Consider the following 23,737-nt stretch of genomic DNA (forward strand, 5'->3'; position numbering starts at 1 on the left):
GTGTAGGTAAGGATTAATAGAGTTTCGAGATAGAGGTGCATTGAGATAAACTCAATCTTGGCAGTTGTAGGAGGGCAGAGGAAGTTCGACAGGGTCTTGAAAAGATCACAAATGATTTATGTATCTGCTCTGGGGAAAATGAGAGGTGAATAAAATGATAGCTGAGCAACAGGAAAGACCCAGCTGAGATTAGAATATGAATTTACAGCAATAATAAGGCCCAGTTATCATTCTTTTTCTAGAGGTGTTCATTCAAATGACTGGGACATTACAGGTGGACCATCTCTGTGTCACAGTTAATATCTACGGCTCTGGGATTTCACTGAGGTGCCCAGGCCCCAGTTCACAAAGGAGTCTCAGGAGACCCAGTTCTTTCCTGGTAAGAACACTGGACACCTCAGAATGACGTCATACATATTACTTATACTTCACTGTAAAACCACCAAAATCCTCAGTTTGTTTTCAGGGTGGAAACAAAATACCATCAGGCTACAATGTTCCCCAGAGGCCTATGTTTTTGAGACCAGCATTTTCCTTTTCACCAATATTTTGAAACTGAGTTATATCAGTGGCTCTTGTGATACTATAAAGCAAATACACTTTTAAGAAATGTTTTGAGAGAATTAAAATACACTAACAGAAACACTTCTGAGTGCCTCTGGTCAGAGAGAATCGTCTTCTCCCCATACCTCTTCAGGAGTGTCTTCAAGAACAGATGAGAGAGCCTGGTCTCTGTTCTTACGTCCGTGGCTAACATGGAAGGCTAGGAGCCTGCAGGCGCCACTCCGTTCAGACTTCACAGTGCCGTCTCCTTGTTCCTACACTTCTCTTTTCTCACTCTGAGCTCAGGAGAGAATTTCTTGGTTGTTAGGTAGGGACTTGTTGTGGCTGCTGATAAATGCAGTTTCCTAAGTGCCTCTCAGAAGTCCTAGAACTGTGCGCAGATGCAGCATGGAACTGGCCACGGCGGGTGGGCAACAGCAGGATGTAACCAGAGCTAGTTCTGCCCTCGACCTGCTCCCTAAGAGGGTCTGATGTATTCTACCTACACTCATGAGGTAACACAGGAGACACGAAGCGTCTATGGCGGGAAGGAAGAAAAAGCGGCAGAGCCAGACAGCCGTTACCTTGGCCCGTTTCTTGCACAGCAGCACGACGATACTCAGGAAGCCTGCCGCTGCGGCGTAGCCCAGAGGAGTCAGGCCGCTTTCAGAGGAGGCGTCCACATTGGCCCCAAACTCCAACAGCAGGGCCACCATTTCTGTGTAACCAAGGTGAGACTGGACACACAGAATTGGAGCATTATTTAAAACCTCTGTTCGGTAATTAATGTTGGCACCTCCCAAAATCAGCAGTCGGCTGACCTAGAAATAAGTGAATGAACAGAAATAATACTCATATAAATACCAGTTATATCCTGTTAGTCAACTTTTATTAAGTCATCTGGGACCCCACAATAAGTGCCCAGAAGCATTTAGTAACTGCCTTATTTTAAAATCTTCATTTGCTCCTTTTTCAATATCTTCCTTTGGAAAGGGATGTGAAATGTCTCCTTTATATAAACTGCTCAGTAACTAAATACCACCCATACTGTAGTGCTGTCATAGCCTCCACTAAGTGAACTGTCAGTCAGAAAAACTCCTACCAAAATAAAGGTGGTCCAAGAATGATTTACTCCCTAGAAGCAGCAGGACTTATTCTATAAACAGAGTCATCTTACAGAATGTAGAAGGTCAATACGTTTGGTTTTCAATTCACAGAATAAAATGTAAAATATGTCAAATTATCAATAAAAGATTGATAGGAGACAGTTTAAGGCAAGTCAAAGATCAATTAAATAGCTACTTAAATGTCCTCCTAATTTTGTTTTCATAGTTAATTCTTTACTCTGCCTGTAATTTATATGCACTTACCTTTATATTTGGAGTGTAGAGATTTCTTAACGATGCCAATGCCATGGAAAGACCTTCTGTGCTATAGGAGATCCAGAGACCTTGGAGGATGGAGGATGATACGCCAACTTTCTTACTCAAACCCTGAAAAAGAAATACAGAAACAATTAAGTTATTAGTCCAGCTGAAAAGTACCATCAGTAGTAAGTTAGGAGCCTCTAGGTTTGTGGTACTAACAAATAAGAATACAGTCTTGCTCTAACAACATCTAACAAAGCCAATCCACTGATGGGGACAAAGACTAGTCCTGCAGGAACAAGCTAACTTAAACTGTCTCTACCTTGAAAGTCTGTGGCAACAAATCTACTTAATACTTCTCTTTTCTGCTATATCTGGATATAATTCACGCCCCCCTCCCCCAAATCTTTTCTGTTAGCCTTCTTGAATCAATCTCTTAAATTCAAGTTAGTAGAAGACACATGGTCACAGAGATAATGCAATGTGATCATTGATCTCCATCTCATTTTCTTCCTGGGCATTTGGGAAAACTGTATTTCCCAGCCTGCTTTACAGTTATGTGGGCCATGTGACTGACTTCTGGCTAATAAAGTATGGGTAGAAGTAATATGCCATGTCCAGCCTTGGCCCCAAACTCCCTGTGTGTTTCTCCATACTTTCTCTTGTTCCTCTTGACTGCAGGCCAGAGGATCCAATGGAGGACCCTGAGGCCCTAGGAGATTTTGGAACTACTACTCAGAAGAAGCCTGCCCGATGATCTGTACTGGACTGCAATGGAAGTGAAAAATAAGCCTTTGTTAAGTCATGAGATTTTGCAAGTTTGTTATAGCAGCTAGCATTGCTCACCATAACACAGCCTAAAATAATCACATCTGTTCATCCTCAGGAAACCAACAACACAGGTTTGATTGCCATCAGCAACGAATTTTATTTAGTATGACTGGCTTATGTACTAACATTTGCCCCTTTCACCTGGACTTCTCCAAAAGGAAGTTAGAATAAATTGTTTTTTAAAATCTCCAGTTGTGAGGGCAAGATTCTCTGGCAATCTTCTTTTTTGTTTTAAAGGCTGTGCAGCACAGCTTCTGGGATCTTAGTTCCCTGACCAACGATCAAACCTGGACCCCCTGCAGTGGAAGTGCAGCATCTCAACCACTGGACTACCAGGGAATTCTCAGCAATCTTCTTACTATTCTGCCAATATCTGGGTTAAGTGAGTTAAAGCAGGAAATCCTGATGGCAGAAAGATATTAACAATGAAGTTTGGGACCTATTAAGTAGATATGAGGAGGTATTCTTTTTAAAAACTTAAGCTGCTCTGTTTGCTTTATGAGAAAGTAGTCCAGTTTGATTCTTTTGCATGTAGCTGTCCAGTTTTCCCAACACCATTTATGGAAGAGGCTGTCTTTTTCCCATTGTATATTTTCGCCTCTTTTGTCATAGATTAATTGATCACATAAGTTGTGGGCTCATTTTTTGGGGTCTCTATTCTGTTCCACTCATCTATGCGTCTGTTTTTTGTGCCAGTATCATATTGTTTTGATTACTGTAGCTTTGTAGTATAGTTTAAAATCAGGGCGCATGATACCTCTAGCTTTGTTCTTCTTTCTCAAGATTACTTTGGCTATTTAGGGTCTTTTGTGTTTCCACACAAATTTTAGAATTATTTGTTCTAGTTCTATGAAAAATGCCTTTCATGTTTTGATAAGCATTACACTGAATCTGTAGGTTGCCTTGGGTAGTATGGCCATGTAAACAATATTAAGTCTTCTAATCCATAAGCATGGTATCCCTTTCTATTTATTGGTATAGTTTTCAATTTCTTTCATCAATGTCTTATAATTTTCACAGTACAAGTCTTTTACTGCTTTAGTTAGATTTATTCCTAGGTATTTTATTCTTTTTGATGCAACTGCAAATGGGATTGTTTTCTTAATTTCTGGTAGTTTGTTATTAGTGTATAGAAATGCAACAGGTATCTATTTATTAATTTTGTATCCTGCAACTTTACTGAACTAATTTATTAGTTCCAATGGTTTTCAGTGGCATCTTGAGGATTTTATATATATAGTATCATGTCATCTGCAGTGACAGTTTTACATCCTCCTTTCCAATCTGGATGCCTTTTCTCTCTTTTTCTTGTCTGATTGCTGTGACTAGGACTTACAATCTATGTTGAATAAAAGTGGTGAGAGTGGGCATCCTTGCCTTTTTCCTGATTTTACAGGAAATGCTTTCAGCTTTTCATCATTGAGGATGATGTTGGCTATGGATTTGTCATATATGACCTTTATTATGTTGAGGTATGTTTCCTCTATATCCACTCTGTTAAGACTTTTTTTATTATAAATGGATGTTGCATTTTGTCAAAAGGTTTTCTTCATCTATTGAGATAATCACGATTTTTATCCTTCATGTTGTTAATGTGGTATAACATGTTGATTGATTTGCAAATATTGAACCATCCTTGCATCCCTGGGATAAATCCCACTTGATCATGGTGTATGATCCTTTTTTATGTATTGTTGAATTCGATCTACTAATATTTTGTTGAGAATTTTTGCATCTATGTTCATGATCTGGGCCTGCCATTTTATTTCTTTGTGGTGTCTTTGTCTGGTTCTGGTATCAGGACAATGCTGGCCACAAAGCTCCTTTCTCTTCAAGTTTCTGGGATAGTTTGAGAAGGATAGGCATTAACTCTTCAAATGTTTGGTAGAATTCACCTGCAAAGCTATCTAGTCCTGATAATCCGTTCATATTTTCTATTTCTTCCTGATTTAGTTTTGGGAGATTGTAAGTTTCTAGGAACTTATCCATTTCTTCAGGTTGTCCACTTTATTGGTGTATAATTGTATGAAGTAATCTCTTATGCTCCTTTGTATTTCTGTGGCATTTGCTGCAACCTCTCCTCTTTCATTTCTGATTTTATTTATTTGGGTCCTCTTTTCCTTCATGAGTCTGGCTAAATGTTTTTCAATTTTCTTTATATTTTCAAAGAACCAGCTCTTAATTTCACTGATCTTTTCTATTTTCTATTCATTTATTTCTGCTCTGATCTTTAGGTTTATTTTCTTCTACTAACTTTTGGTTTTGTTTGTTCTTCTTTTTCTAGTTCCTTTAGGTATAAGGTTAGATTGGTTACTTGAGATTGTTCCTGTTTCCTGAGGTAGGCTTCTAACACTATAAACTTCTCTCTTAGACCTGCTTTTGCTGTGTCTCATGGATTTTGTTTTTTGTTTTAAATAAATTTATTTATTTACTTACTTATTGTCTGCACTGGATCTTCACTGCTGCACATGGGCTTTCTCTAGTTACGGTGAGTGGGGGTTACTATTCATTGTGGTGCGCAGGCTCATTGCAGTGGCTTCTCTTGTTGTGGAGCATGGTCTCTAGGTGCACGGGCTTCAATAGTTGCAGCATGTGGGCTCAATAGTTGTGGCACACGGGCTTAGTTGCTCCGAGGCATGTGGGATCTTCCTGGAGCAGGGATTGAACTGTGTCCTCTGCATTGGCAGGTGGATTCTTAACCAGTGAACTACCTAGGAAGTCCTGTTCCATGGATTTTGGATCACTGTGTTTCCATTTTCATTTATCTCCAGATATTTTTTGATTTCTTCAGTGACTCATTGGTTGTTTAGTGGCATGTTGTTTAGAGTCTATGTGTTTGTGCTTTTTATAGTTTTTTTCTTGTAGTTGATTTCTAGTCTCATACCACTGTGGTCAAAAAGATGCCTGATATAATTCAACCTTCTTAAATTTACTGAGAATTGTTTGTGGTATAGCATATGATCTATTCCTGAGAATATTCCAAGTACACTTGAAGAAAGTGTGTATTCTGCTGTTTTTGGATGAAATGTTCTGTACATATCTATTAATTCCATAATTGTCATTTAAGTCCACTGTTTCCTTATTGATTTTCTGTCTGGATGATCTGTCCATTGATATAAGTGGGGTAGTAAATCCCCTATTATTATTGTATTACTGTTAACTTCTCCCTTTATGTTTGTTAAAATTTGCTTTATGTATTTATGTGCTACTATGCATATATATTTACAACTGTTACAGCTTCTTGTTGGATTGATGCCTTTATCATTATGTAATATCCTTCTATGTTAGTCTTTGTTTTAAAGTCTATTTTGTATAAGTAATACCACCTCAACTTTATTTTTGCTTCCATTTGCATGGAATACATTTTTCTATCCCTTCACTTTCACTCTGTGTGTACCTCTGATCTGAAGTGAGTCTCTTGTAGGCAGCATATATATAGGTCTTCTTTTTTTTCTTTTAGTCCATTCAGCCACTCTATTTCCTGCAGCCCTTTGGGACTCCCAAAAGTCATCTCCACTGGCCTTCATAGGCAAATGCTCTGGGGGCTCCTCTTCCTGATGCAGGATCCCCAGGCTGGGGAGCCCAATGAGGGACTCAGATCTTTCACTCCTTTGGGAGAACTGAAGACATGTCCACACAAAAACCTGAACACTAACATTGTAAGTGTACTAAATGCCAATTAATTATTCACTTTTATATGGCTAATTTTAAAAAAAATAAAAAGAGGGAAAAAACCCTGTATGCTATGTTCATAGCAGCATTATTCACAATAGCCAAAAAGTGGAAACAACCCAAATGTGCAACTAGTGAGTGGATAAAGAAAACGGAGTATTATTTGGCAGTAAGAAGGAATCAAGTACTGATACATGCTACAACATGTATGAACCCTAAAAACATCATGCTAAGTGAAAGAAGCCAGATACAGACAACCATGAGAGACTGTATGATTCCATTTATATCAGATGTCCAGAAAAGTCAAACTTATAGAAGGTAGATTAGTGGTTGTCAGTGGTTAGGGGAAGCATGGGTAGTGACTTCAAATGGGCACAAGGTTTATTTTTCAGGTGATGGAAATGTACTAACAGTGGTAATAATTACACAACTCTGTAAATATACCAAATATCCAGAATTACAGACATCCAACCTCATATTTTTAAGCTGATTAATGACATCATATGCAATTTTTCATGAACAAAGATGAAATAAGGGAAATTTAAAACTAATTGGAAAGAAATATAAATTGGACTATATGTCACTGCTGATTGGAAGTTCTAAGTGGCACTGATTATAAGCATTGAGTCTGTCTTTGCTTTTCATGACCCTCAGCTGATAGGAACTGAGAATTCTGGCAGTCTGGGAGAAGCTTAAATCTATCAAAAGGGAGCACTCTGCATTTAAAGGACCCTGAACATGCAGCATCAGGAAAACCATGGTCCAAGTCCACATTCTTCAGCTTGCAGTTATGTCATCACCACATGCTACACACCCGAGTATTTATGGCCTGAATCACACACGGAGCCAGTCTTATCTCAGGCAACTATGTTGTCTGCAGCACCGTAAGATAAAACTGTGTCAACGACAGGAGTGTATGGCTTAAGTGTAAGTCTCCATGACAGACTAGTGGTTGACAGAGAGGAGGGGGATTGTGGGCAGGATGAAGGGGGTGAAGGGATCAAGAGGTATAAACCTCCAGTTATAAAATAAACAAGTCATGGGGAAATAAAAAAAATAAATAAATGTAGGTCTCCCTGTGTTGGAATAAAGTCACACTGGATCAAATGAAACTTTGTATCATTTATCTGTTTCACGTGGTATTTATTTTATGGTGCAGGCATAAAGACAGGCATCAACTTCATTGCATCTGATCCTAGGCAGAGGGTGATGCTGAAAGCGCCAGTGTTTAAAGCAGTGATGCTTAACACGTAAGTTATTTTCCCATCTAACTGAAGGATAATCACCTTAGAGTTTGTAGAAGTAGCAGATACTTTTTGGTCTGCTTGAAATTGGAATGAGACACCTTGCCTGTTAAAATAAAATAGTCCCACTCTGCTCCCATTAAGTAAGGTCACTGGGTAAGGTCATTTTTGGTACAGTGATTTGTTAGATAAGACAATTATGATCCAAATAAAGGACTTGTCACTGTGGGTTTCACTTCCATCCATCTGATGAAAAGGCTTCTCTAGCTCTGTGCTTACATACTGGGAAGAATTTGCTAGGCTCTTGAAGTTGCCCTTAATGCCATTTTTCTCTCTAAAGAGAACAGACTTGTTTTATCTTTAATAGTATCTCTTGGGGGAAGTCCAAGCCAGAGGACTATTTAAGATTCTTGTATTTCTCAATCCAGGGGCAGCAAAAGTGGTCTGAAGAGATTGTAGGGATTGCAGTAGCAGATGCAACAGCAAACTGTGGGCTAGAAAAATCAGGAGAACAAATTTCTTCCTTGGCTTTTGTCCTTTGCCCCATAAGTGCTATCTAGACTATAAATTCCTTGAGATTAGGGGCTATGTATTTTTGGTTTGTGTATCCCTAGTACCTACCTAGTACAATGCCTCAGTAAGCACTGAATAAACAAATGAATACATAAAAGCACAAACAGATGAATTATGTGCCCTCCTCTGGTTCCTCCATTCCAGCCGTGTGAATGCTGGGAGAGGGAAGCTGATGCTTAGAGTTCTTAAAAGTTTTAAAACTACTGAGAAAAACTGGGATTATAACTCAAAGAGAGAATGGGGGAAGTAGCTTAAAGGAAGGTTATAGTTGGCTCTAGACAAACAGCTTGAAAATCATGGCACCAGGATTATTAAAATCTTCACTGAAACAATTATGAGAACACTGAAAGAGTAACTGCTTGTAGCGATTTTTTTAAACACTGTGAAAACCTGCAACTAATGCTACAACATGACTGTTTTCAGGAGATGGTGGGTCATATATGGAGTACACATGTGTATATGTATATGCTTCTTACCTAAGTGATTATAAACGTATATTCCTGCAAAGCCTAGCAATCCACTAAACTGGGAGATGACAAATGTGGTTTTCTTTCCAAAGTTCTAGGGATGAATAGGTCAGAAATTTTAGGAGAGGGACCAACTTTGCAACAAACTAATTTCAGAAAGCAGGGACCACACTGACATAACGGTAGCTTCATACACACAGTGTTAAGGAAAGCCTGCTGGAAATGGAAAGAAAAACGCCTCCAACTTATTTCATTACCTTAAAAATGTGTGCTTTGAGGATGTGATGTCCCAGTTCAATTGTCTGCTGTCGGTTTAGCTTTCCCTCTTGGCGGGAAAACCAGAAGGCCAGTAATGTGTGACCACTCCTGCAAAGAAAAAGAGACTCATTTTAGAAAATTTAATGCTCCAATTCTCCTTTGGGTGGAGGACTGTTCAGATCTAACCATACCTCCAGTGAAACTCTGTCCCACTCAACCAGTTTCTTAGGGAAGGCCACTTGCTATTGGGCAAATAATGGGTAGTGAAAGGTTCCTAGCTTTTACCAGTCCTTTACCCAAATCACACGTGTGAATATCACAAAATGTCATCTCCAGTTGGCTTGCACCCATCCCACACACAGATGGCATTGAAAGATCCATTTTTATTTTCTGTCTCTGTCAACTCCTCTTATTTCATCCATGCTTTAAATGTCAGTGTTGCTTCCTCAGGATCTCATGTTTGGTCCTAGCCTGTCCTCTGGATTTAGTTCATCCATCCTCAGAGCCTTCGCCACCACCTAAACCCTATTATCTTTTTCTCTATCTAGACATCTCAGCTTTAGATCAATAGAGATCCAACTGTCTACTGGATTTCTCTACCTTGAGGTCCCACAGTACCTTAAACTCAACATGTCCCAAACTGGATTAACCCCCTCTTCCCCAAGTGAAGTCTTCCCTGATCAGCCTCTACTAAGCCTCTAGCCTTTCTATCCTCTTCTCCCAGCCGAGACGGGAGTACTGTGCCTTTGGTGCTATCATCATAGGTTTGTATATACCTTTAGTGCAGTGTCTCCCACACTGTTACAGGCTCTCTCCTCTGCTAGACTGTAGGTTTCCTGATGGCATCCATTCCCAACCCCCCATCTCCTTGGCAACAGATCCCCAATCTGTTCATGAAAGAGAAAACCTACTTCTTTGCTTCTGCATGTTGTCTTATCTGCCCATGATGCTCAGAACTGCCACAGCCCTCCTGTAATCACATGGCAAGCTAGCCTGAAGACAAAGCCAACAGAAAGGCTAAGCTAAGAGAACTGCTGAAAAACAGACCCTGAGGCCTGACTACAGCATCAGAAGCTGCCCTAATTTTGGACTACTCGTTATATGAAGTGATAAATTTCTTTACTGTCTAATCCATTTGAGTTGATGTTTTCTATTTCTTCCAGCTCAAAGCATACTAATGATATATTCCTTTCAGTGTGAATGTATATATGTGTATGTATGTAAGGTATGTGTGTATATACAGGGTTGTGTATGTGTATTTTTATTTACATTTATGATAGAAATCCTGAGTTGTTTATACTCTTCATAGTACCAAACACTGTGTATTGCACTGTGTATTCTCCATAAAATTTTTTGGAAGCAAGACTGGACATTAAAGAAAGGACGCTGGGTTACCTGTGGGCTGTGCCTTCTCAACACATCTGCTGTAGCCCGTAGGAACGGTGACACTTAGAACTGTCTCTCTACTCCCCACCAGGTCAGTGGGCAGCAGAGTTCTCTATGCCACTGATGACACAACTCTTACTCCTTTCACTTGGAGTGTCACAGAGGAGGAAAATCAAACTGTTATCTCAGTTTCAAGCCTAATGAATTAATCAAACAGAAGGAAATACAGCAAGTGAATTTTTCTTGGTGATACTTCCCTGAGAGGAGGCCCAAATGTCTACGGGACGATTTTCTCTCATATTTAACACTGGTTACTCTGCCGGGTTTAACATTTGAAGATGTCTAATACTGAAGTCTGAAAAACGAACATGTTCTTTCTTTCTTTTTTTTTAAGCTTCAGTAAGGAACTCGGAGAACAGAAGATGGACAGCTCCCATCTTAGGTAGGAATCATCCTATAAACTTTAAAAAGAAATTCTACCACATTCTAACCTTCGGTTTCATAGAATTTCTGAATTGTAGTGGATACCAGGTCATCTTATTTGATTAGATAAGACTAACCACAAAGGAAAGAGAGTTATTTAATTGAGAGACTCTCTCAGACAACTGTATCCTGCTTGGAATCATCAGTGTCATCTGAAGGTATCGGCCTAGGGTTGTCTCACACTCACAAAATCTAGAAATTGCTACTGAACTTTTATACATCCTTTGAAAGCCCAATGTAGTCGGTAGGCTATTTTAACAGCAGTTAATGAGAACCATTTATTAAAGTGCCCTATTTCAAGTTCTCAAAATCTTATCCAGTTATTAACGGTGAAATTACTGTTGCCTCCCTGGTGTAGGAATTCTTACTTTAAGTGACTCATCCATGGCTGTACATAGTGACTAGAACTCCTGAATACAGGCCTCTGATCCGCCACTTACGCTTCAGGCCGTGAATGAGAATCCACGCCTGTGAGGATTAAGGATAAAGCTAATATCCAACAAGGACACGAATTGCCAGTTAGACACACAACTGACTTTGCCCTAGTGCTTCCTGTTTACTGCCGTGACTAGGACACCCTGGGAAGATGCTTTCCTCCCTCTAGCAGGATTTCAGCCAGCTATAGAGGACAGTGCTTGCTTCTGTTATTGTTGATCAGGCACTGAGGACAAACAGCAAGCCACATGGGTCAAAGAAAAGATGAAGGTGACAACTGTAGTTTCTTTCTTTTTGGATACAAGCATATTACATTATTCATAAAAGAATGATTCTGGTCAATTCACTGGACACAGAGCTTATGGTGTTGAGGACACAAAAGGTAAAATTTCAATTTCCATTACCTGCTGGCATTTCCATTTGTACCTTACTATTCTGACAAAATATGATGCCACCAGCTAACCCACAGTCTGAATGTGCCTATATGTGGGCTTGTCCACATTTATTTCTATTTTCCATATTATTTGCTCACTCCCAAACCTTATTCCTTTTGACTCCTAGCCTCACCTTTCTCTAAGATCACTTGCAGCCTCTTAATTGGTTTTCTTTTAGCTTTTGGTCTTTTTTCTTTCTTTGTATTTTCTCCCTCCAGCTTTGGGTCTTACGGACTATTTCCCTTGAAACCGTCTCTTTTGACAGCTGTGACACCGCCTTGGCACTTTTCCTTTCCTTCGGTTACATAACTTCTTTGCTGTATTCCCCATCCACTCTTCTTTTGTAGGCAGCCCTCGCCCCGACTCCTGGCTTCAGCTCTCACCGCAATGACATCTCTAGCGCTGAGATCTCCTTTGCTTCCCCAGCTGCCTGCCGATCCCTCTGCCTCCAAATGACCTGTCAAACGACGCTGTTTGAAGTTGAAGTTTTCCCTTAAAACCAAATCCCCTTAAGACTTCTTTATTTTTAAAAAATATTTCCAATCACTCAGGCATAACACCAAGCTGTTGTTTTTCTTCTCCCTTTACATCGTCTCTCTCTAATTGCAAAAGCCTTATTCTCTCCACGGCCTCCTCCCTGGCCGGTGCCAATGATCTATACTGCAGAAATCTGATCAAAATTCTCCTCAAAATTCTTCAATGGCTTTCTATTTCCTCCTGTACATAATCTAAACTCCTCAGCGTGGTGTTCAAAGGCTCTCCATAATTTGTCCCTTATCTATCTGTGTCTTTACCTCCTTACCTTGTATATGTTTCTAATTCCAGATAGAGTAAATTATTCTAGTGTTTCAAACATGCTTTCCCTCTGCTTGGAATTCTCTTCTCCGTTTAGTTCATCAGGCAAACTATTTCTCATTCTTCAAGTCTCAGTCCACACTGTCTCCTCTGCGAAGCTTTCCCTGGTCGCCCCAGCTGTAGTCAGGGGTTCTTTCCTTTAGGCTCTGCTTACCTGGTACACACCCCCATCACCGCACCTACTGCAGCACACTCTCCCTGTCTGCATGTTAGTCTTCCCGCTAGACTGTGCTGAGGACAGAGCCATACTTTTTCACATATGTACTCCCAGCTAACGGGAGTAGATAGCTGCAGAATGAATGAATAATAACCCCTTACATTTGTAAAACACTAAAACACTTAGATTCTCCTGTACACCTGTCCTATAGGGACAGGAGTGAATATTACTTCTAATAGGGTAGAAAACTGAGTGAGACTCAGCAAGATTGAAAGACAGATCCCAGCTCATGTGGCTAGGATGCAAAAGAGATGAAATGAGAACCCAAGGTCTTCTGAAACCTTGTTCCACTGCCACACTGCCAAGATTAGCAACTGGTTTTTAGTTCTGGGCAAATGTGTATGAAAAAGTCGACCAAGATAAAGGGCAGCATGTTCATTTTTATAGTGTACAATCAGAATTCTTACAATTGAAATCAGCAATGGTTAATTTTGGCATTTTTCGATTAGCATTTTTGGGAGAGAGTAGTTAAGAAAGAGAGAGAGCCCCAGTCACTGTGACATTTTACGCATGACTGAACACAACTATGTTTTCCCCTATAACTAAAGATGATGGTGATGGAAATAAATTTTAATGTGGATTCATATGCGGTTATAAAGACCAATGGGGGGGTGGCAGTGGCGACGGCATAAGAAGTATTTCCACATAGCTTATATAACGAGGTCACCTTGTGATTCAGTCACCCTACGGATTTCCTGTCTGCATTCACAGTGCTACCTCTTCATCCCTGAAAGAAAGTCAAATCCCAGTTCTGTCACTTACAAGCTTTACAGCCTTGAATAAGCTTTCTAACCTCTCTGTAAGACAGGGATAGTAACGCCTATCTCTCAGGCCTGTGGTGAGAATTAAGTGAGAGATATTAAGTAAAATGTATTTTATATTTCTTTTATATCCTCCATAGCAACTAGCATGGTGCTAGACTAAAGGAATGAACATTAAACCATAAAAGACTTTAAACATATTAGAAGATGACTATGTGCTCAAATAGAACTTTAATCTTTAACGCATGCAGCAGGGTGAAATGTAATACCCTATCCTTAACTCCAATCTTTGCCCCTCCGTACCTAACCCTGCTACCTTTACAGCCAGAAAGGAAATCCATGAATCAGGGAAAAAATGACTGGGGATGGGTGTCATTCACTGCTAGTCCCTTCAGGAAAACTTGGTCGTGTAACTTCAGGCAGAGAGTGGGGATAAGGACAGAGCTAACCGGTCCCTAAGAAATGAGGTCAAAGTTAAGCTAACAGGAGGCATATGAACTTCTCATGTAGATCAGAGGTTTCTGGGAGGATATAAACCTTACATTCAAGATATATTTGCTTTGCGATATTTTAGGAGAGAATCAATCACGTCAGAGTTAAAGATTCTTCCTCCCAGAACTGTCCCCTTTCCCCTCTCCCGACAAAAGGCAGGCGTGTCCAGAATAACAGAGGGCAGATCCAACCTCCAGTCCACCTGCGGGCATCAGCAGCCCCTCGATGTGGATTACTGGAGACAAGTGATACTCACCCTCGGACAACTGCAGGTTACAAGACAATGAGGAGCTGCCCTTGCCTGATGCCCCGGTACCTCAAGAGTTCAGAGCTACGGAATCTTTCAGACAAAACACTCTTTCTAAGGTAAGAATCACTATCCCTACCCTCTGCCCATCCACCACTTTGGAAGTTGCACAACAGCTGCTACATACAAAATACACAATGGTACTATGTTTTTCGAATAGATTTTCACCTAGCACCCCAGGGAGACAGTTAATCTTCAAGGTTCTATTTGCAGTACTGAAACATGCTAACAAGTGGACTCAAATACTTCCAGCATCGATGTCTTCTCCATTGTTCTAGTCAGAGTCACCAACGTGTAGTCAGATAGATTTCATCAGCTCTTGTGATGACAAACTTGATATACAACACTTCAGTGTTTCAGGGGAACAACACTTAAGTGTTCTGATATTCTTCTGCGTGGTGCTCAGATGTGATAAAGTGGTATAGGGACAGCCAGCTGGCGAGGAACTGCTTACAATCCAAAGCCTCTCCTAGCTATCTCATAATGTGGGCTGAAATAACATGTGCTGCTGTGGAATGTCTTTACAGTACAGAGGTACATGTGGGGAATTATTTAGGGAGACCTAGGGAGATTAGAATTACAGGGCAGAGACGGATATCTGTCCACAAAAGGTCTGTATGCCTGTCCACAGCCAAGAGTTGTTGCTGGGAAGCAGTTTCTTTGCCAGGGATCCTGTGTTCATTCAAGTGGGGTCATGTGATAGTTCTGGCTAATGGAATATAGGCAGAAATTATATTTATCACTTCAGACCTAACCCAGAAAAATCTTCTCCTCTGATTTCCATGACCTTACTTTCTCTTGTTTCTCTAATTCTAATATTACTCTTGTAAATTATCATTTGGCTCACCATTTTCTTCTAGCATTTAAATATACCTATTCTGATATGAACCCATCTACGAAACAGAAACTGACTCACAGGCATAGAGAACAGGACTTGTGGTTGCCAAGGGAGAGGGGGGTTGGGAGAGGGATGGAGTGGGAGGCTGAGGTTCACAGATGTAAACTATTACGTATAGAATGGGTGAACAAGATAGTACTGTTACAGCACAGGGAACTATGTTCAATATCCTATGATAAACCACAATGGAAAAGAACACACAAAAAAGAATGTGTGTGTGTATACATAGATATATATAAATATATGTGTGTATATAAATATATATATAACTGTATCCCTTTGCTATACAGCAGAAACTTACATAACACTGTAAAACAACTACACATCAATAAAAAAAATACATACCTATTCTGTTTTCATGCTTCCAAACTTCCTGCTTTATACTCTTAACTTGGGTGATCTTGTTAAGTTCTATGGCTTCTACTGTCAGTTATTTGCTGATAACTCCCCAGTCCATAACCTCATGCCTTCAGCTTTCTCTTTTCCTATCTTCAAAGGTCACACTCCTAAATATATTTGTACATCTTCCCTTGGAGGCAATTCATTATAAACATGTCCAAAATGGGACTCACCTCTCCCCCGCCTTTGTTCATGCTAGAACCCTTCCTCCTTTCAGGATGCTCTACGTTGGCCAGTGGCTTCACTATTTTCCATCATTCAAGGTAAGTTCTAAAGACATTTTTCATCCCTCCACCCCTACCCCCGATACACAAAAAAAGACCAAGTACTTCTGAGTATCTCCAAAATGTCTACCCTGCTCTCTGTTCTCACATTACAACCTTAGAATTTCTCTCCTAGACTATTGCTCTAAACCGCATAACTAGCATCCGGATGGCAGTCTCTCCTCTTCTTCAACCCATCTTCCGCACACTTCTTGTCAGGGCTATTCTGCACATTATCAGAGTTATCTGATCATCTCCTCCTCCTCACAAAGTTACAGAGACTCCCCGTTACCTACAGAATAAACTGTGAAGTCTCAAACATGTCATTAAAGACTTTTTTTGCCTCGTGATGCCTCCTACCATTCTCTCTGACTGTACGTCCTATTTTCTAAGTACGGCTTCTCACACTTCCCCAGGGCACTTCATATCTTCACACTTGCTTTCGTCCTGGCCATTACATTTTCTAGCCTGCCTGCAGTGCTCTCCCGCTCCAGTGCTGCTAAATGGAATCAGCTCATCCTTCAAGGCTGAACTTGACTGTCACTTGCTCTGCGAAGTATCTTCTCTGTCTGGGTTCCCGTGGTACTCTGTACTAGGGCACTGTCATCGGTTGCTACGTATCTGACGTCCCTTTAGAGGGTAATGGCTTTCGTGCCAGGGGGGTCTTAGTCACCTAAGTTTCCCGAGTACAGAGCACAGTCCGTGGTGTAGAGTAAAAGTTCAATAAATGTTTCATGAGTGAATAAATGCCATGCAGATGGGTTCAAGGAAGAACAACACGAAGGCTTCCAGATGCACTTTCTCATGCACTACCCAATTCAGCCTTGAATCTGCAGACATCTCTGCTGCCACTGCTCAACTGTGAGATGAGTGTGACTATGACTCACATACTGAGAACAGAATGACACTCCTGATCTTTCTCAGCTCTCATCTTAAAAATTCTGCCTGCAGTTACACTTTGGTGGTTGCTGCCTTACAGTCTGCTTGTTGCAAATGACATCCACCTCTTTACAAAAATGTTTGCCTCCACCTTCAGCATATCAGTTAGTAACTGCTTTGGCATGCTCTTTTCATGGCTTTCTCAAGGAACTGGAATACAAAATACATTCCTAGTCAGCTCGTCTTACTGTTTCATATTCAATGTAGGGATTTAAGAGCTGATGATAAGTAGGAGACTATAAGTAAAGTGTGCCCAAGATGTACCTTTGTAGAAACGGGTGGGAACAGCCTAAATTTTTTTAAAACACAGAACTTGGATAGAAATTTGCTGCTTTCTCCCACTTTGCCTCAGTTTCCTACTGTCCTTCTGTTCTGTTAATGCATCACTGGCCCTAGGAGAATGGACACTTCTCTGCCTCTCCTCTGCCGACGAAGTCTTCAGGCAGTTGGCAGGGCTTCGTGAGGCAGAAGAGCTATGACTCCATCGAACTGTCGCAGTTTGAAACATCAACAATAGGCACAGGAATATGCATCACTTCTTCCTCCTCCACGTTCCTCAGCTCTTTGTTTGTACCTCTAGCACAGCACTCTGCCTTAAATTATAGCTGGTTATAAATGTGTCTGTTAAAACCACTAACCTGTCAGTCCTGTTACTTATATTTGTATCCCCTGCAGTGCTTAATGCAGAGCCTTGAATATATTACTTAATAAATGTTCATTGGATGCGTGCTGAAATGCACATCTTCACTTCCTCCTGATGTGCGGCAACAGAACAAATGAACGATACTCTCGTTGAACTGTGAGAAGAGTTTCTCCAACATTTTCAGTTGCAAGCTTAAAATCAGTACCACTACTTTTACTTCTTTATTCACTCATTAATTCTTTATTTAATGAAATATTTTCTGAGTGCTGACTGTGTGCCAGGCGCTCTATTTGTCACTAGGAAGACCGAGGTGAGCGTATAGGAAGGTTCTTGTCCTCATGTGGCTGGCTCACATTCTAGAGGGGAAAGTGGACAATAAACAAGTATTCACAGACAAGAAGTTAATAAAAGACTAGAAAGTAAGAAGGTTGCTATGATAAAGAAAGCCAGGAAGGACTTTCTTAGATAAGGTGATGCATGGAAGTTTCTTAGGAGGTGGCCATTAGGCTGAGACCTGAAGAAGGGAGAGATCTTGCTGTATGATGACGGAAAGTGAGCTCCAGACAGAGGGAAAGAGCCAGGGGTGGAGAAAGAGCTTAGCAAGTTCTAGGAACTGGCAGATAACCATTTACAACCAGAAAATTGTGAATAAGAGGGAGAATGAATGAACTTAATTATAGATGGTAGGTAGAAGCTTTCTTTGTACAAGGATAAGTCAAAAATTATCTGCACTCCGGTTATATTAAAACTTCTGTAAGTTCTATAGCCAGAGTGCGGATAATTTTTGACTCACCCTCAATACAGGGCTTTGAAGGATCCGGCTTTGATTTTATTCTAATCACAACAAGAAGCCACTGAATGATTTTCAGAAGGAGCTTACACAGGGTGTGGTCAGTAGAGGTGGAAACAAGTGGATACTTACAAGTGAAGTTTGGCTGGTAGAACCAACTGGGTATGCTGATGGCTACAGTGAATACATGTCTCACAGCTGTGGGTTCTTACCGTTGAGTGAATAGAAGGCTATTAGTGTTGATTTTACCAAATGTGGAGATTCAGCTGCTTTTGAAAGTCTAAAGACAGCAGAATAAGTTGCTTCATGCACAGCAAAGAAAATATGCTGTCGTATCCCACTAAGCTGGCAGTAACTCCTTCTGACTGCTGTGCCATGAATCTTGGTTTCAGAATCTAGGAAAGGCTGTGGGATTCCCATCTTTTCATTCAGCCAGTGTTGCTTCAGAGACACATTAACAGGACAAATTAGCCTCTATTTCCTATGCTACTTTCAGTACCAAAAATTCCCCTTAAAATTTTCCTGCTCTACTTCTTAGGTGAAGTTGCTTTAACCAGTATTTGCTTTACTGGATATACACACCAAAGCAATGTATATATAAAATTTAAATACACAAAGCAATATTATGTTTGTAGCAAAATCAAATACAGGAGAGTACAAGTCCCGTCTGTGCTTTCATGAGCTGACTCTTTCGCATGCCTGCCAAGTCATAAAGTGATGCTCTCCCTTCATCTTATAAGCAGGACTACTTCGCTGTATATTTATTAACTTAGCAAACTTCACATGAGTTTTTATGACAGTAAAAATAACTAGTTCTCAATTTTAAATAGGTGTGGAGAAGAATTCTAATTACCAGCTTTCCCCAAACTTAATTTTGGACTTGGAAAAGGAAAAAAATACATTATAGCTGTCCATCTTTGAAGGTATGAGAGTTTTAACAATGGGAACAATTTACCTATTAGACTAACAGATGTGGGTTCCATGATTTACGCTGAGAGAAACAAATTTGTAAAGTTTAAGCACATCACGCATGGGCAAACTGGACATATTCCCAGATTAGATCAGATTTCATATAATAGCTCCCTTGCGTTATATTACAAAACCATGACCCTGGGTCACTAGAATAATAGATATTCCATTATTATTTTGAGTTTTGAGTCTCAAATTTATTCTTGATGCCAACAGGGAGTTAGAAAATGGTTTAGATAATAAAGTATTTATTGGCAAATTAGACAAATCCCCCCAATTATTATAGATAATGAAATCTCTCCCTGAAAAATCACATATCAAAATCATGGCATCAAAAGACTGACTTCCCCTTAGTGGTAGAAAATAATTAGAAGTGAAGCAGATCTGGACCTAGGACAGAGATTAGACAGCTAATATGTTTCAGCAGGTAAGGTCATCTACTAACAGTCACGTACTGGTAAAAGGTGTTTGGTACACCTCTCTTCTCTCTGTATGAACTCTTCCAAACCTCCTAAGGCTGACTTAGTTCCAGAAACCTGTTTTTCTTCCCATGACCTGTCACTTTGCTGAGTTCTTCCTGATGCTTTTAGAAAGCAGAGTCCATCTGCCCCTTCAGGGGGCTGTTGTGGGAGCCTGCAATGGCTGAGCAGCAGTAACCTCAAGTTTGTGCTTCAGTGAGGGTAAGGTGAAGTGTCATCATGCCTGCAGGCTCCTGTTTGGATTAAAAAACCAAATAAAACCACCACAACCCTGCATCTCACCATTCTGCAGTCATGTCAGACTTCTGTATTCTACAAGAAGCCAGGCTGTATAAGTTCCTGGCACAGAATTAGTTTTCCTTTATAGGGAGAGTGCCTCTTTTTTCTTTTTTTCCCTTTGACAAACTGCTTCTTCTCTGACACTCTGCTTTGTGACATGGATTTTGGAGCACCTGGTCTCCAATGTATAATTTGCTAACATGGCCAAAATAATTAAGAAAAATCTTAAAGAACGTTTATTGTCAGATATCAACTCTGGCCATAAAGAATCGAGTGAGTACTCAATGGTCCCCACAGGTACAGGTAGGACTTGGATAGCCTTTTTCCCTTTCCACCCACCATAAATTTGCTTCTCTTAGTTTGAGGAAATCAGGTCAGCCCAAATTAGGCTCCCAAACCGAACCTCATTAGGCTCTACAGCTGAACACTCATTAAAGTTTACAACAAGCTTCCTGCATTTTATTCAAACAGTTAAAAATAAAGCAGCTGAGTCTTCTAATCTCTCTGTCAAAATCTTACACATATACATACACATCGAAATGTTGATCTGAGAGCTGTTCTTAGGGAAGGGGAGGCTAGTACCACAAGAACAGAGATAACGGGAAAGAAACAGAAAAAAAGAGTGGGGATTCATTCAGGACTAGCCTCAAGCTATGTAGAAATATTAAGCAGTAGTTGGACAGCACCACGAGGCTGGTGGCCCCCAAATGTCTACTCTATCAGCTTCATATCTCAACTATCAAAGTCATTAATAGGCTGGATTATAAAGGCTGGTGATGTCTCTCAAATGCCTTACTTAAAAATGCACAAGTTGCTTTGAATGTTTTCTACTTCCTCGTTATTAGCATAACAGCAGGGATTAGTTTATTAGATTAGTGAGTTAATCTGATAGCTCAGTGCCCGAGGGAATAACATACAGGACAGATTAATTTCAGAGTATGACGGAATATGACAGTGATGAATAGTGGGAAATAGAAGGCAGAATAAGGTAGTGAGGTCTAAGGCTTATGAGTGCTTCAAGGGGCATACCTTTATCTGGAATGCAAATCTGAAATTTTAGAAGTTTTGATGTAATAAAAGATTTTGCACAGCGATACTCTGCTCACAGTTTGATAAACACAAACATGCACCCTGTTACCAAGCCAAGGAGAGGCATCTATAACATTTCTTTCTGCGATGGCAAGATGCATCTGCAACGTTAGGTCACTCTTTCTGAGATGTCAATTGTCTGCCCTGATTCTGGGACAACAGGCAGTCTGATATTTAAAATATGGAAAACTCTATCTCAGCTGCAGCGCTGACCTCCAGCTCCGCTGTTTCCTCTTTCTAGCACCATCCTCAGATTACTGACTCTCTTCACTTAGCAGACGTACCTCCCTGGGTGGCCTATTTCTGATGAAGGTCAACTACTTTCCGGCTTCAGTAGAATATTCTCATCTGTGTCTAATTCCCTAATGAGGTCAGTAAATTCAGGGTGAAGAAGTGAGTGTGGGAAGCCCAGGAAAACGGACTAGAAGAGATGTTCTGTAGCATCTGAAAGCTCCCCTTATGTCAGGTACTGGCCTACCTAAGTGACTTCAGAGGCACTGAGTTAGTCTTCCCTGGCCTACTGCAACACAGTAGATGCTCTAGAGAGAAGCTGGAGAGAAAGTGGAGAACAGAGCGCGAAACAATGGACAGGAAGTAGAGGCTGAAGGCCATAAAGCCAAACTCTGCCTAGAGAGAGTCCTGCTCATAAGACTCACCTAAAATGGAAAGCAATTACAGCCAGTTTCTTTGAAAGGCCAGCCTGGGCTTTGCCAGTGACATTAAATTCTGAGTGAATTTCCATCTCCTTGACCCAGGGGGCCTCAAGCTCTGAGATCAATAGGTTAGTAACAAAGCTGGTGCCAGACAGTGCTGGGTAGAAGGCTGAATTCCAACTGCGATGAAACACGTAAGGAAGCTTTTTTGAGAACTCCTGGTCCTGTTGACTCTCTGCCATTAAGTGATATATGATGATCCCTCAGCAACCTGAGTGTTATTCAATCACCAGGGCACAGACTACACAGCATTTGAAGTTAGAAGTGTTTGCTCTTCTTGTCCCAGTGCATTAGCCTCTTGCCAAAATGATCCTAGTTAACAAACAATGTGGGGAAGGTAAGCCTGTAAAGCCATGATATAGCTGCATAAATACCATCTTTTCTCCTTTGGGAGCCGAGGGTTTTATCTCTTGTAAGGATGCAGTTAATTCAGTGTTAGTCTGGCTGCCTTGGGCCTCAGTTTTCAATCCTCTGAGATGTTCCAGGATGAGAGAGCAGATCAGCCAGCAAAGTTCCTCTGAAAACCGATTTCAGTGTTTATCAGGCAATTCTGGGTGGGTCTCTTTTTCTGAAATATGTGATTGCCAACTCTGTGCGTTAACATCAGCAGCAGTGCTAGAGGGGTTTACAATAAAATCCTCTTGGGAATGGCATCCAACTCACAGAAGAGACTCAGATCCAGCTTTTTAAGGAAATCTTGTGCCCCAAAATGCTAATACCAGAAGACTGTTGCTGCCTATCCAATTAGCTGCGGGATTTAGTTACGGCACACCTGAAACATCCATTACTACAAAGAGAGGGGAGGACAAAGAACGTTCCCTGACCACTTTCTTTGTATTCTGTACTAGTCTAGGCATTATGCTACATGACCTCACTTAATTCTCAACAGCTCTAGGAATTATTACTCCTTTCATGTAGATAAGAAAATTGTCTCAGAAACATTATGTAATTTTCCAAAAGTCACAGTTCCTAGAAAAGGTAGCTTTTATTAAGCAGATCGTCTTGACTCAAAAGTTCATGTTCTTTCCACTACAGCATGTTTTTTTAAAAAGTCTCCCTCCTAGGGAAGATAGCACAAAAATCTACTGCCTGGCTTAATACCGTCATCGGACCTGGAACTGATTTTCTAATGAGTCGGCATGAAGTAGGCGCAGCAGTATGCCCCCACGCACAGGTGTCTCTAATGGGCTGGTGAAGGACACGCCTCAGGAGCAATGCTGAATCCCTAGCACGGCCAGAACCAGTCAGCCTCTCTGATGAGTCACAATGGAAGGCGCAGGTGAACCTGGCCTATCTTCTTTTTGAGCCAGAATAAGCTCTGCATTTGCCAGCTACAAAGCTGGTGTCTTCTTTGTTTCCAGGAAATCAGGACTATACTAGCTTTTGAAAACATCAACTTTATTAAAGGAATAATTAAAAAAAAAAAGTGTGGAGGAGTAGAAAGCACACCTCACTAGTATGCTAGAGGTCTAGGTTCTACCCAAGAGAATGGGAAATAGTTTCATATTGAGTCTGGTTTGTTGAGTTGAGAAAGAGTCTTAAGTCAGGGTCAAGCTCATTAGGAAAGACTGCTTGGGTAAATCAGTGACATCTGCCATGAGTGCAGGATAGGGCGGCGGTGGTACATACAGTACGTTTGCCATTCCTCTTCCAACCCCTCTTCTTTCCTCCTACCTGTTAACTTTATGACTTTTGGCAAGTGATTCAGCATTTGAAGATCTTTATAGTAAAACAGGGATAATGACACTATTTATTTAAAGGTAGAGTGGCTAGATCAGCTGATCTCTTCAAGTCTTTTTCAGCTATAAGGTTTAAGATTCCATTTTCCACTGTAAATCTTAGCACCAGCTGGGCTCTAATGGGGTCAGTCATTGGTGACTTTAACAATGGTCTGGCTTTTAAAAGGGCACTCACAATTTTAAAACAATTCTGCTCTAAGTCAAAGAGGCGA

At 40.6% G+C, this 23,737-nt stretch overlaps 1 protein-coding gene across 17 annotated transcripts in view; it reads right to left on the minus strand.

Annotated features, from left to right (window-relative positions):
• Positions 1-23,737, minus strand: part of TANC2 (tetratricopeptide repeat, ankyrin repeat and coiled-coil containing 2) — a 342,062-nt gene that overhangs the window by 32,945 nt on the left and 285,380 nt on the right. For all 17 annotated transcript variants that reach the window (XM_057716527.1, XM_057716534.1, XM_057716530.1 and 14 more), the window contains 3 exons: positions 8,955-9,063; positions 1,914-2,036; positions 1,128-1,364 (listed from right to left, as the gene is read on the minus strand). In XM_057716527.1, the coding sequence (XP_057572510.1) occupies positions 1,128-1,364; positions 1,914-2,036; positions 8,955-9,063 (469 nt within the window). The remainder of the gene's footprint in view (positions 1-1,127; positions 1,365-1,913; positions 2,037-8,954; positions 9,064-23,737) is intronic.

Source organism: Hippopotamus amphibius, chromosome 17 (assembly GCF_030028045.1).
Source record: "Hippopotamus amphibius kiboko isolate mHipAmp2 chromosome 17, mHipAmp2.hap2, whole genome shotgun sequence".
NCBI classification, from domain to species: domain Eukaryota; kingdom Metazoa; phylum Chordata; class Mammalia; order Artiodactyla; family Hippopotamidae; genus Hippopotamus; species Hippopotamus amphibius.